Source organism: Strix aluco, chromosome 1, assembly GCF_031877795.1.
Source record: "Strix aluco isolate bStrAlu1 chromosome 1, bStrAlu1.hap1, whole genome shotgun sequence".
Classification (NCBI taxonomy): Eukaryota; Metazoa; Chordata; class Aves; order Strigiformes; family Strigidae; genus Strix; species Strix aluco.
In genome coordinates this window covers 118,781,084-118,796,357 of record NC_133931.1, presented here as the reverse complement: position 1 = coordinate 118,796,357, position 15,274 = coordinate 118,781,084, and the positions used below count along the sequence as shown (strand labels likewise).

The 15,274-nt window shown below is 37.8% G+C and overlaps 1 protein-coding gene across 16 annotated transcripts in view; it reads right to left on the bottom strand.

The window, feature by feature from the left end:
• PARD3 (par-3 family cell polarity regulator) overlaps positions 1 to 15,274 on the bottom strand; it is a 457,172-nt gene that overhangs the window by 297,000 nt on the left and 144,898 nt on the right. For all 16 annotated transcript variants that reach the window (XR_012624146.1, XM_074832438.1, XM_074832496.1 and 13 more), the window contains exon 3: positions 6,088 to 6,268. Coding sequence is in view for 15 of the 16 variants with exons in the window: in XM_074832438.1 (XP_074688539.1) it covers positions 6,088 to 6,268 (181 nt within the window). In the remaining variant the exon portion in view is untranslated. The remainder of the gene's footprint in view (positions 1 to 6,087; positions 6,269 to 15,274) is intronic.

The following is a 15,274-nucleotide window of genomic DNA, read 5'->3' as shown; positions in this document are numbered from 1 at the left end:
GGCTTTAAAACAATCACATCCTTGATAAAGCTACAAGGATAAATGCGATAAGAATTCCTGAACGGCAAGAGCACCAGAAGGTGAGGAAACAGACTTTGCTAAATCTTCTCCTCAAACTCCGATGCATGAGAAACCTTCCTTATTCAGCTGCCAACAGCTCCATGCAAGCCTCAGTTTGAGGTTCTTTTCATATTACCCGACATAGTAAAGGAAACATCTGAGAACCTGGCAAGGAAGTAAAAATGGGAATGATGGTTAGGAAGTCTTTTGGAATTCATTCCTGGGACTGCTCTGGAAGAATGGGCACTTGAACACCAGCTGGTCACTGATGAAGGTTCCTGACTGAGGAGACTCACCATGGAAAGCTGACCTGACCCAAAGCTCAGTGGAGCTAGTGGAAAACCTCCCATTGACTTTAGCAAGCACTGCTTGTAAAGCCATAATCTTTCATTATAAATATGGATGACTTTCTCTACGTTTTGTAAGCAGCTATTTAACCCTAGAGGTAACTCCATCTGATAAAGATTCAAACATCTGGTTTTTTATGAGCTCATCTTTCTCTTCCTCCCTCTTCTAATCTCTTGCTTCCTTAGTTCTTTGACATTTGAAGATGACATAATTTCCATAGATAAAGCTGATTCACAGCTGAATAAGGAGTCAAAGTGATACAAACAAGAATGAGTTTCTAAAGGCCATGTGTGGGAAAGAGTGCTGAAATCATCATCATTTTTGAAACCAGAACAAATATGAACTCACCTCTGCAGTTCTTTGCCAACATACTAACATGCAGTGCTCCAAGCCTTTAAACAAAGGCACTTAGAAATATTAACAAATTAATTTTCAGAATATGCATTTGGGACTCTAGATAAATACTTGTATCAAATCAGTGAAGTGCCATATTTAAAAGAGCAATTTTAAAGTACTTGAAATTCACACACTTATTTATGCACTCACGCCCTTAACTGGTTTGCTTAGTACTGGATTTTTTGAACACTCAAATTGTGAGATGCTAAGAAAAGACACACACATATTTACAATGGATGCAAGAAGTGGCTCACACGTGGCTACCAAACAACCCAATGGCTTCGCCACGAACAGGACAGACCTGCCACCACCAGGCGGTTGCCTTCCTGCCTTCCAGCACAGCACAGGACAGCACTCAGCAGCACACAGAACACACCTCTGAACAATTTCCACAAAGATTTGCTTGTTGCATGAGGTGTAAAAATGTTTTTTAGGCTTACAGGCTTTTTCCCAGGAAATGCCAACTGCCATTCTCTTAGCAGACATGGAGAATTAGAAAAACATAACACATTTGAAGACTCGGATGCTATCAGTTTTTATCTTTTGTTAATGAAATAAACCAGTCCTTCCAAAGCTTTGTCATAGTCTCCAAAGCAACTCCTGTTGCTCTCTTTCAGCTCTCTCCAACTTGTTTAGAATTTCTCCAAGTCTGGCACCACAACTGGTCACTCCAGCTTAAGTCTTCCTGCTCAAAACTCCTTCAGTGAGCCCACAACAGTATTTGCCTTTGATGCTTTGATGGAAGAGCATAATGTCCTAATGAACTATAATAATGCATTAATGCCCAGATCGTTCTCGCTGTACTGCATTCACTAGTATTGCCTTGCAAATTACCTTCTTCTTTCCTGATGCAGTGACTGCACATCTCACTGATTTCAAAACAGTTTATAAATGTACAAAGTGAATGCTGAACTGAAACCCTGACATCCAAAGTGCTTGAAATTCCATCTTAGTTTTTTATGCAATACTCTATATTCCAGTTCAGATTCATTAAAATACTGAACAGTCCTTAACCTAAGAGAGCCCTCAGGGATTATACTTGATATGTCCTACTAATTTGTCAGTGAACTACTAACAACTACTCAGAAAGCACAGAGAGATCCACAAATTCAAAGGCAAGCAAGGTCATGAACTTTAATATATCAATGAATTCCCAGTGAGGAGTCTGCATGTGAGTCTCTTACCTGTGAGGAATGAACTTGTGCTTACTGCAGGGTAAGAATACACATGCATGCTGGGAACCTCAGAACAACAGCCATGCTGTTGGGTAAACAACAATGTGAAGCTTCAGCAAGTGCTCCTCTGCACTTCTAGTACATCTTCACAGCCAACTATGCACTTGCTTCCTAATATTCTCACCTAGACCTTTTTTTTTTTTTGACATAGTCTGCTTCTGTGACCAGAATATGAAACTGATGCCAAGAGTCCTACTAAAAGATACAATACAAATCACTTGAGCAAATACATCACTGGAGCACACCATTTCCAGCTAGCTTAGTAATTTCTTAGATTCCTCTGGCCAGCGTTTTGGGGAGATGCTCACCCCCCGGCCGTTAGGAGAACCCTACCATTACCCCCATATCATTTTTAAGGAACTGATGCACCTACCAAAGACATCCTGAAAACAAAAGCAGCAGTCTTGTAAAAAGGCACAGTCACTATCCATGCTGGGAAGCTGCACCTGCACAATATGCTTGCACGACTATCTGCTAAATATTTCACTATGTACATCACTTGCCTTTACAGATAATAGCTTCAAGGAGCAAACACTTTAATTTTATGAATTATATTTGAAGTCACAGAATTATATGGTAACTTCAGAGGCTGGACAAGATCTCTGGAGGTCATTTCGTCCAACCCCTCCACACAAAACAGGACCAGGTTGCCCAGGGCCATGTTCAGTCAAGTTCTGTCCATCTCCAAGGATGGAGATGCCACAACTTCTCTAAGTAGTTTGTTTCACTCTCAAGGTGAAAACTGTTTTCCTAATATCTAACTGGCATTTTCGTTGTCGTAACTTGTGTTTGTTGCCTCCAGCAATAACGTGCCCATGTGAGAAGATGCCACGGTTCATCTTCTAAATACCTTCCCATTAAACAGCGAAAGGAAGGAAGGACAAAAGAAAGGAAGAAAGAGAAAGATCTCCCAGCCCCCTTACTCTACTTTAGGCCAGAAAAAAAAAGAAAAATCAGTCCTCTAGACCTCTCTTAATATATTTTCCAAATAATGTCATATATTAAAAATGCTTTTTAACTGTAACTGCTGAAACATTCAGAAAGACTTGTAACATATAATCACACGAAGAACAAGAACACCCTTGGTTATTCAACAGAGCTAAATAACTTAAAAGGAAAAATAGACAAAGAGATGACCCTTTTTACAGTATCTCATGGAGCTGGAAAGGGATTTTATTTACAATATTTAAATGCAGTACTGTGAAACAAACAACTTGGTTCACAGGCAGTGCACCCGCTGCTGAACTGTCACTGCCTGACATCCTGTCTTATCTGCCAAATTGCTCATTAGGTTTGGCAATTTTCACCTGCGCCTCCAGTTTATATTTCAGCAGGGAATAAACATCAGTCTGCTTTAACAATCTTCTGCAGTGAGCTTCCAACCTCTTCTCAGAAAGCATGCAGGCACACACAAAAAACGCCTTGTGTACTGTACGCTTAGAAAAAAATGCAGCTCAACAGATTAAATACAACAAGAGGAAGTTTAACTTGGGTAACAGAAAAGCAGTAAAAGAGAAAGAGCTAGATAAGAAACAAATAAATCAACTGCTTGTATTGATGAATTGGGTTTTCACACTGCAAAACAACATAGGGGGTATGGGCCAGCCTCATTTTTGTTTCCACGTTTAGATGGGAAGATTCAATTTGACACAACCCCCCCACGTGCAAAGTACAGGCTGTGTTTGTGCATGGGAAAAGAGGGACTCCAGATGAATATTACTTTTCCAGCTGGACCTGATCTAGCTAACCTTTCCCTTGCTGGGAGAGGAGCGATGGCGCGATCTATAAACAAACAAAAGGGGTAGCATGGCAACCAGAACAAAGAGACGAAAATCTCAGCAGGCCCTTAAGCCCCAGCCTAATGCGCTGAGATGGTGCCTCTGAACAGAGACTGCTCCGTACCCCTCGGGTGCAGGTGAGCAGTAGCAGAATGGCATAAAGCTACGCTTCTGCAAGCGAACTGCTGAGAAACAGAGCCCAGCTTGCGAGCAAAAAGCACCAGAGATGTAAAACAAAATGTCTAAAATGCTATAAACCAATTTCAGACGGAATACTGTTTTTCATTTGTTAGAAGTAAAATATTCACCGCCAACCCTGCAATTAGCTAGAAAATTACAATAATTACAGCAATTTTGTATCCCATCTCCAATCCAATTAATAGATATATGACCTTGTCAACATGTAATAATCAGGATCTGCATCTACCACAAAACTGGATGGGTTTTATTTGCTGAATAGAACATACACAGTAAGAAGATAATTATTTGAAATACTGAGAATACCATTTGTATGCTATGCTTCACTTCACAAGTTATAAAGGAAACACAATAGGGATATTATTTCCATTTTCAATGTATATTTAAATGAAATTCTTGAAATAGGTATGTTTAATATGGGATAATATTACTGAACTGGGATTCTAAACCCGTGGTTTGGAACATTTAAAAACAAAATATATCTAATTGCCAACATAAAAAAAAAATTAGATAAGAGAACATCTCTGATTTGTGATAACATACTTATGACAAATTCTTTCACCCATTTTATGTGTGCATGCTTTTATAAAAAGTATCAAAAGAGCTACAATTCTTTCCAACACTTTTAAAAGTTTCCTATAGACCTTTGTATTGGAAGGTCTCAAAGCACTTTTTGGTCATTTTAGGAACCAGTGAACTAGCTAAATATTCCATGTATTTTCCAAAGATAAGTGAGCTGTCCAATATATCACTGAATTTTATCTGTGCTATATGATTTTGATGCAGTAACATCAATGTACTGTATAATACACCAGACAATCACCCCAAGGAGAAAACGTGTACATATTTGCCTGCCCTAACCCCCCCTAAGTTGAGAACCCAGGAGGACAGCTTTTTGGCTTATGCATGGAAACGAGATATGCATTTAGCAGTGGCATACCCTAGTGACAGCAAAATGAAAGGGTCCTCAAATTCCAGAATACTTCTTTATTCTGCCATAAGTCCTTTCCCTAATTTAATTCTGTGTTGTAATGAAGCATAGTTATAGCTTGAAAAGATCACGTCCAAGACTATGTAAGCTAATTGTTACATGTTGTTCTCTTAATTTTACAGAAAGCATTCTGGTACAAAACCCCTCAAACTTCACAGAGTGGTAACTTTTCCATTTGCCTTCTAGCCGATTACTTAAACATAGATTTTATCTATTAAAAGAACACCTCCAGAAAACTAATCTCTTGGGAATTATGAATAGCTCTTTAAAACACTGTATCTGTAGAATATTAAAGGACTGACTGATACTAACTTCTGCTAAGAATTTTCTGGCGCAGAGTCACTACTTCAAAAGTAGTGAGCAAAATGATAGACACTACATGTAAGAGGGCACAATGCTTTATCGAACATTGTATTGCTTGCATGGTACTTTTAACAATGAAAACTACACTGAAACTTTTGTTGCGTGATTTTTCTTCTTAGTAAGCTGAAATATAAGATCCTGCCTGAGCAAGAAATGTGATATATAATTCCTGTTTCATGGTTTTGCAATGAATGTTCCCTATATTGAAATAAAGAAAATAAAGGGAAGTTCCTGTCTATGGTTTCTGTTTTTTGAAGAAGTGTATTTTTGCAACACAGTAAATGCACGTATCAGCAGGTGTTTTTATGGAAAGGTGACAACCATAACCTAGCAACACTGACAGGTTCAGTAGAAAGTGCTCCCATCGTTAGCTTGTTTTTATCATTTTCTTCATTAAATAGACTAAAACTGGCAAACTGAAAATTACATCATGCAGCAACTGCATTTGGAAATTTTGCTGTGATTTTCAGTGTGAGGACAATTTTAAACTGGCTGCACAGAAGGAGCTTATTGCTCCTAAGAGGAGTTTATAAATAATTTATTAAAACAGGTTTGTTTAGTTGCATGCAACAAGCATTTATGCAGTTTCTCAATTCTGATCAGCTTTCGATAAGGACAGATAATGAATCATTTTCCCAGCAGCACGAATGGGTAACAGCACTAGGCACGCTTGTAAATTAAGATGAAACAAGTCGAGATACTGAGAACATTTACTTACTTGCACGAAGGACTGAAGGGGTGACCTCAATTTCACTTGTTGCTTGGTAAGGCTGAAAGGCCGATGCCGCGTTGGAACCAAGCTCACTGCCAAAAATCTCCGGGCTTTGTGTGCCTGTCGAGCTGGCACTGGTGCCATCACCTCCATGGTGTGGATCTTGCTCATCAAACACAGCTACAAGCTGCAAATGAAAATTGAATCTGTTAAAAAAAAAACTTTCAGCAACATTGCAGTGCCATTGTAGATCAGCATTTCATCATTTCTTCCCACCAAAGAGCAAGAAATGTCTATCAGCAGAGACTCAGATCACTACCTAGATCACAACATCATCAGCCCAAGGAAAGGCAGCCATTAGTTGGATAGTACAAAGGGTCAACAGCTCTGATGGGACATGAAACCCATCACTGCTAGTCACAGAACAAACAGCACCAAGTCAGGAAAAGAAGGGCCACACCTTGCCCAGCAAACCACTTGATCTTATGCAGAAATGTGGAAAACTATCTGAGTGCTGATCGATGCCTATGCACTGAAATTTATCACCTGTGTTTTGATACCTCTATATACAACATTATTACAAAGTCAAATCACAAGCAAAACCACATTTTTATAGAATAAAAACATACAATAAGAAATTATGTTAATACACACTGAAAGCTACAGACAAAATACAAAGCCACCCGAAAGTGCTATAATCACTACAAGTTATCATCTATTAATCTGTCACCTATTAATCTATTATCTGTTAATATGATTTAAGTTGTGGCCCTCTTTCAAAATTTATTTCATCAAATTTATGGAGATACTTCCGTATTTGTTTGCAATCAGCTTCTCCAAGACAAGCCTAAGAACTCAATCCCAATTTGAAATTTATCCATGTCACTAATTTAATAGAGATTTACTAAATCTGTGTTCACCATTGCAAGGGAAATAGGAAAAACATCATGGTGTTTTTTGGTAAATCTGAGGTATTTTTTCTACTGTAAATTAATGCTTTTATTTGAAACAAATAATTTATCCCAATTTACCTTTGGTGACCTACTGAAAGAGAAAAGGCCAGCTCTTATACACATTTCATTTTAGAACTTAATCTTCAAGATGGATAAAAAAGTTTTATGGATTACAGCATTCTGCAGCCTATAAATTAAACTATAATGTAATATTTGAAAGACATTTCCAAGAAAGCATTACATTCTTCTGTACAAATTGGTAGGGTAAATGGAGCAAATCAACTTAAATCTATGTTGATCTTTGCAAATTGTTTATTTTGTTAGAACAACACTTAAAGCTTTATATAACCTAGAGGAATCAGAGAGGTCATTTGCTCTTTTCTTTTTTCTAAGTGAATTTGACATCCTCTGTTCCTACAGATTTTAATATTAGTCCCTTTACTCAAATCAAGATTACACAAACATCAGTAAAAAAAAAAAAAAACAAAAACAAAAACAAAAAACTAAAACCACAACTGTAAGCCCAAGTGGAAAACTTTTGGGAATTCAGCTTTTCAAAATACTTTTCAGGCATTAACTTTTTTTAACGAGTAGTTTTGAAATTGCAGAGAGTAGCAAACTTCTGCCAATAATTCCATACCTAATGCAAATTTAGGCTCTGGCATGCACAAACAAAAAGAATGAATTGGTAATGGGTAAAAAGTCCATGCTCTCTACAGTGCTATTTGAAAGGCAGGAAGCAGAAGAAAAAACAGGCTGCAGCTGCAGACAGCTAGAACATGTTTTTAACATACAATTCATTATTTTATGCTTGAGAAACCTACACACAAGAGAGACATGACAACACTTAAAATGTCAGTAGCTCAGGAGTATTGAAAATTTTATTTTCTACCACACTGAAATACCAATGCTTACAAAAATTGAAGAATATTTCTCAAAAGCAGCACACTTTACTCATAACACTTTTACTATCTGTTTTATAACAGCTAATTACCAATCTCCAGCAACTGAAAATAAATTAATCCACAAGTGAAGATGAGTAAGGTATTAGAACAAAACACAAACAATGTATTTAAGAACTCTAGGCATGGAACATCAAATCTTTTTCTTCTTTGAATGGCATGTATCAAGATAAATCCCCACATTACATTCTTTTTGAGGATGACCGAAAAATATTGCTCAACACATGCTGGTGTAAGTATTTTATATATATTATATGTATGTAAAAAGGTACATTTATCTAAATCTCTATATATGTATGATCTACTGTAAGTTGCCTCCAGCTTTTTGCCTATGCCAGACAGTCTACAACCTATGACTCCAGAACATCTAAAAATGAGTGTTTCTCATTTCAAGCTTAGCTTTTGATCTTATGTATTTTTGCAGGTATTCACTATTTTGACAGCATCAAATCCTCAAAAGGCTTCAGTTCCCTTAAAAAGCACACCAAGTTGTAATATTTTTGCATACAACATGTGAAGAAACACAAGCCATGTTAGTTTTCTCCAAATCTAATTAGCAGGTTAGGAAGTTCATTGTAAAACAGTTACAAAGATACACTTATTCCTCATAATAAGCTAGAAAGCCTTCAGGACTGGAAGACTTTACGTGCATAAACAGTGTTGAATCTTGATTTCCAGAGCTTGGTATGCCACTCTGTGGATGATGAGTTCACAGGAAACAAGGACAGCCAAAACATCTTCCACTGTATTCTGATATCAAGCATTCATTTCTGATTTCTCCAGCACACTTTATTTTAATCAAGGAAAATCCCATGAGGAAAGGAATTACACGCTTTTGTACCCCTGGAAGCCCAGAAATCACACCTCAACTACCATCTTTGCAGGAACAAGAAACAAAATAAAAAACATCTGAAGAGACACCTTATGGCTACTTAGAAAGAAGCCACATGAGCAGGTCACTGGATCTATGAAGAATCCTTTGCAGCAAGAATCCACAGCAATAAACACTGCTCTACGCCCGTGAAACAAACGGCCTCTCAGTGAGATGCCAGTCATGTTTAAAGGCCAAAAAGATGTTTTTAAATTGGCAAAGCATAGAACACAGATTACTAGACCAGTTTTTATCATTTAATGGTAAACCTATGGTATTTTGCTAGGCTTTAAGTATCAAGTTTACAAAGAGAGTAGTTAAAGATAATTGTCTTTTCTGGAAACAATATCATCTTTACCGTAGGGAGACTGCTTCCATGCTGACCTTTTTTTTTTTTTTTTTTTAAAATAAGAAATAATGACTGAAATTACCATAACCATGCACAGTGCCAGTTTTCAAATGCAAGGAACTGCACGCTCCTTTCCAGAATCACTCTATGATTACTTCCAATACCTGACATGAGCTGTGCCTCCTGTTCTCTGTCCCTCAGTTTTAGACCTCATCGCTTGCAGTGACCTGAGAAGCTCACCATACCATCCATTCTTATGCAGAAGAGATCAGCAGAAGGGCTGAACAAACCATAACAATGCACAAAGAAGAAAATATCTTAGCTGTTCAATATTAGATCAATATTAGCTCTTTAAAAGACCTTCCATCAAAATTCAGTGAAAATATATATAATAATAGTAGTAGCTATAATAAGTTATACCCACCCCCCACTCCATGGGACCTGAACTTGAATGTATCAAAGATGAGTAAATATGGTTAAATAGGTTACAGCCATTTTAATCACCTGGGATAACAAGAAACACTATTTGCATTTTTCAATCACTGAACTAAAAATGTGAAAATGGGAAATGAAATCAAGTAGCAACAAGCCACTTTGTCTTCCCAAAACAAATTTAATAAATGGTAGGCTTAATTTAGACTGACATGTTTACATTTCTAATTATAATATGGCAAAAGCAACAGAAAGAAGGTTTCAATATAGATTCACGTCCTTCATCAACGTAAGCTAGCATGGGAAGAATCATCAGTTTGAATAAGGTAAGAATTTGGTCCCCAGTGTAAGTGTATACTAGTTTTTCAAGAAAAATTAGGTTTCAAATATTGAGCAGCACTGTCAGAAACAAAGACAGCAGCTTTGTTCAGATCACAACTTATGGAAAGGTTCATTCCATCTCATCAACGGAATTAGAGTGTCTTTGAAAGGTCAATATGCATAAACTAAAATATTCCTATGTTTTATGATAATCTTATATGAATTATCAACAAAAGATACGATTTTTTTTAAAAGCAACAACATTCAGTGTTTGACCAACAGCAATTTTTTCGAACAATACAAAGAACTCAAGTGGAGGTTTTTACTTCCAGTGGTAAAAAGCACAATTATGAAATTTACTGTATTTTAAGAGGGGTTTTTTAATTGCTACCATCATCCTTCAAAGACAAAAAAAAAAAAAAAAAAAGGAGTACAGTTTAAGAACCAGCTACTACCTTGATGCTCTTCTCTTTCAACTGATAAAGACTCTTTCAACAGCAAACAGAAAAAGAGGGAGCAACATAATTTAATTCTTTTGGCTAAATACACTAGCTTCATCAAGCAAATGGTTTACAAAGAAATTATTCTACAGCCTGAGATATCAAAACGAAGTTTGACAGAGATGCCTTTGGCTTTGGGATAGGAAGAAGGCATTCCAGCAGATCACTGCATTCAGCCCTCTATAGCATATCTGAGTGACTTCCCACAACACCATGTTGTACAAAATGAGTTACACTTCAACCTTTAGTCCTTTCTGAAACAGATACTAGGATGAGCTTCTCTGTTGCTCTGTCTGGGACTCAACAGATCATACTAACCAGGTTATATTTACTTAAATAAAAAGCAAGAAGACTGATTTATTTTAATATTGACACAGGAGCAGCAGTCTGCATTCCAACATTAATTATTACAATTTCCGTCTATTCTACAGTAATTAAACATTAGTAAACACATATGAAATCTTAATTAATAGACTAGATTATTGAATGTTAATTAACTGGATTAGAAAAACTACTTGCACCAGCAACAGTTGTTTATATTTTCATTAAGTACTGAGACCATATAAAACAATTCTTCACTATCAGTTGGTGCAATCAGGTCATCTCTCTCCAGCAGAAAACCACAAAACCAGAAATACTCCACAGAAACTCATAAAGCTAGAAACTTTTGCTGTATTTTTTCCTCCACTATGGCAAGTAAGATTGTCAAAAAGATCACTTGAATTTTGCATATTCCTAAGTGTCTGTCCAAAATTTAATTATTTTGTAATATTTATTGATGAATCTGATACTTGCTCACGTGTAGGCAGAAGTAATGATTTCAGACTTATTTTAACATCAGTTCAAATTTACAGCTCTATTCTCCTGCTAGAAAGACAGCAAGTGATTCTCTGGTTTTTGCATCCTCTGGTCCTCACATCCTCTGCACTTCTTGTCCACTCTTTTTAACACAGAGTGAAACTGAAATCACTTATCTTTTTTAATGATTAGGAGACATTTTAAATATCTGGTTTCTTCTCACCAGAAGGACACTTATCAGATAATTTTATACAAGGACATTCCCACTTTGTTCTGCTGTTCAGCGACCAGCTGATCTGATAAACAACCAAAAGTGTCTCCATTCCCCTGGCTGAACCACGCACTTCCCTTCGTGGCCCATACAACAAATTCCAGATGTGGTCTTCCCTTTTACAGCTGCTATGGTCTTCTGGCATTTATGATGCACATCTCCTGCAGGATGGCCATTTGTGTACAAAACAACCTTTCACACAAGTGATTATTTTCTACTTCCAGCAGAATCGACAGCATAGCCCTTCTGAGGCAGCTCCGAGTGATGGAGCAGCTCAACACCCTCCTCTGGTGAGGAGCCCATGCTGACAAGTATGCTGGTTCTCAGTTCATGCTTAATAACTGAACTAAATAACTTTTTCAAAGGAGACCTTGATCCTTGAAGAGAGAGATTTTGATGGTCCAAATGCAATTCTAAAATCTAAATTAGCCTTGTCGATATATCTCCACATAAAACAGCTACTTCAAGCATTTCCTTTAAAACCTGAGGTTAAGCCCAGCCCTATCCTGCAGTCCCAATGTATAGGTCCTTGTCTGCACCCACTTTCTGACAGCCACCGGATCTGCTGACATGAGATTTCAATCACTCAGAGCACTGCCATACACTTTCAGGCTTGTGCAGCAAGTATCTGGAAAGAGGACATGGAGAACGCTGGCAGAAAATTTAAACATGAGCATCACTGGCATCCTTTCCTCAGAAAAAAAACTTTTCCAGTCTTAAGCAAGCCTCTACAGTGAACCCACAAGGCAACCACAGAACTGACTACACACTTCCTCTGCAACAAGTAGACTGCAACACAACCAAAGTAGACTGCAAGAGAATATAAGCAGATTTCTATAGTAACTCTTCAGGGTTGGCAAAAACCACGTGTACCCAAAGCAGTCAGTCCATGTTACAATGCAGAACTAAAGAGTACTTGTTTAATAAGGCCCAACAGTAAATCAAATTTCAGCTAATGGCATCTCAGACTCCAAAATATCCTGAAATACAAGTTGCTTGTGAATGAACAGATGAATATAAAGAGGAAAGAAAAAATAAATTCAGGAAAATAATTAGCAAGGGAATAGCCAATTATTATCTAGATATGGAAGAAACTAAATATGAAATCAATTTGTAGGCTTTCTGATGACTGAACTGACGTTAATAGCCCCATAGCAGTCCCAAATTCTTATTATTTCTTGAGCTTCACTCTTCTACATGGCTCATTAAAAACCCATTTAAATATAAGTACTGTTTCAATGAACTGGTAAGAAGAAATACAGAAAAAATGGACATTTTCACAAGTAATGCACTACTGCCCGCAGACATAAAAAAAAAAGATCAATTACTAAAAATAGCAACATCTGAGAGGCATTCTGTGCTATATGTGCAACCTGAGTATCCCCTCAACAGATTTATACATCACCCAACACTTTAAAAAGAGAAAAAGGGCAAACGCAGTTTCCATTTTAGACAAACTGTAACACAAACAACAAACCTTTATAATTTCAATAAAATCTTTACCTATCCTAATTAATCAACTTCAGTCATGATGCCAGAACTAGATTTGCATAACAACTTTTCAAAGTAACATAGCTAGAAGGGAGTCAAAGAACCAATATTCTCATAATAACTTTATTGCACTACTGCTTTTGGAAAAATAAGGAGGACATTTTAAGGATCACATTATACTAGCAAATTAACACTTTGTATTAGATCTTCTGTGGATTATACAGATGTGTAAGCTCACACAGAATCACAGAATAACCTGAACTGGAAGGGACCTCTAGAGATCATCTAGTCCAAGCGCCTGTTCAAACCAAGGTCGGTGAGGGGAGGTTGCTCAGGGCCACATCTGGTTGCATTTTGAATAACCCCAAGGATGGAGACTACACACCCTCTCCAGGCAATCTCTCCCCATGTTTGACCACTCTTGGTTTTAAGAAATTTTTTTCCCTCTATCAAATTGAAATTTCCCTTGTTGCAACTTTGGTCTGTTGTCCCTCGCACTACTCCTGTGCACCTCAGAGAAAAGTCTAGCTCCATCTTCACCATACCTGATAGAGAGCAGCTGTATCAAGAATGCCATGCCTTAGGCTACCACCTGGCCATACAGCATCCCAAAGGCCTCCCTTTCCCTGGGATGGTCTTCAGCCCCCTAACTCACCCTGGTGGCCTCTGGCTGAGCCATCATGGTAATGTCATGCTTGTATTGAGGAGGACAAAATACTCCAGAAGCAGAGAGATATAGTCACTTCTGTCAACCTGCTGGCTACAGTCTCTCTCATATAGCTCAGGATGGAGCTGGTCATCTTTATCACAAGAGCACACTGCTGACTCACGTTCACTGGGTCGTCCCTCAGGTCTGCTCCGACCCAGTCAGTAAGCCCCCGAGCCCATACTGCTGGGTGATGTTATTCCAGTCCATATGCAGGACTCTGCATTTGCCTTTGCTGAACCAAATCTGCCCCCTCAAAACCCCACAGTATAAAATAATCACTGATGGAAAAGACATCACAGGTCTCATTGAAAGTCATTCTCAAATCTGCTGACTAAGTAAACTCCCTTTGTTTTTGAAGCTCAACATGACGTGCCAAGTTAAATCATATCTGCAACATCAGAACTCATCTATTGATTCGAAGGACACTTTAATATTACAGATAGTTTAAAAATCTTCTGCTTTCACGATTCTTTAAATCTAAGAAATTATTCTGAAGTAAATATATAAGCTTTTTATTAAAACATTGCTTTTGATTATTCATTTCCTACAGCACTTTCATCTGAGAAATTCTGGAACCAATATTAAATTGCAAATCTAACCTTCTCCCAGTAGAAATTAAATGCAGTTTTAGGTACTATCCTCTAAGTTCCCAGACTATTAAGTATATTTAAAATGTATTTTAAATTTTAAAATATTTAAAACTTGTTAGTTTATATATTACATACACTTATAAGACTTTTTCTCCCTTCCCCCCTCTATTGCTGAGCAGCAGACTAAAAGCAAGTACGACTATGCCACCCTGGAAAGTAATTTGTGTATAGTCTGTTTGAATTGCTCTCTACTTGACCTCCATGGGTTAAGTCAGGCTGAGGTTTAGACCAAGAAATAAGACAATTAAATGAGCAAGTGTTAAAAGTATTATGAGGGCTAGTAGAGGTGGCTGCCACTGAGCTGCCTGTCAGGTTGGCTGGATTTGCTTTTTGATGACCTCAGACCTTGAATATACCAGACATACCACTTCTGCATAACGTACTGAATGAGACTGGAGCTGGCAGCCCATGTGTGCAGCCTGACAGACACACATACCTGCAGAGCACGCACAAACTGATCATCCTGCAAAGTCCTGATGTGCTCAGGCTGAACCTACTGCATGGACACAGCAAGTCCAACATCAGAGCTGGATCTTGGACTTAATCATCAGCTAACTTCCATGGCAAAGAAAATATCTACATTTGTCATACCCTACAGACAACCTGGCAGCCCTGTCCTACATGGCCAAAAGGCATTGCTGGGAGAAAGAAAAGTAGAAGCAGTCTACATTTCATGAAGCTGACAGACATAGAGAGAAGGACATAGATGCCAGTAGGTGGGTTTCTTCTGGTAGGGCATACTCACCTGGGCCAGGAACAGGTAGAAGCTCCAGTTCGTTATGTTAACTCATGCTGCCGAATGCTGCGTTTCTGCTGTTAACTTTAAGCACGCTAAGCAGTATGAATTAGCTACTGTTCCCAGCTTCTCAAAGGAGATAATGACTGA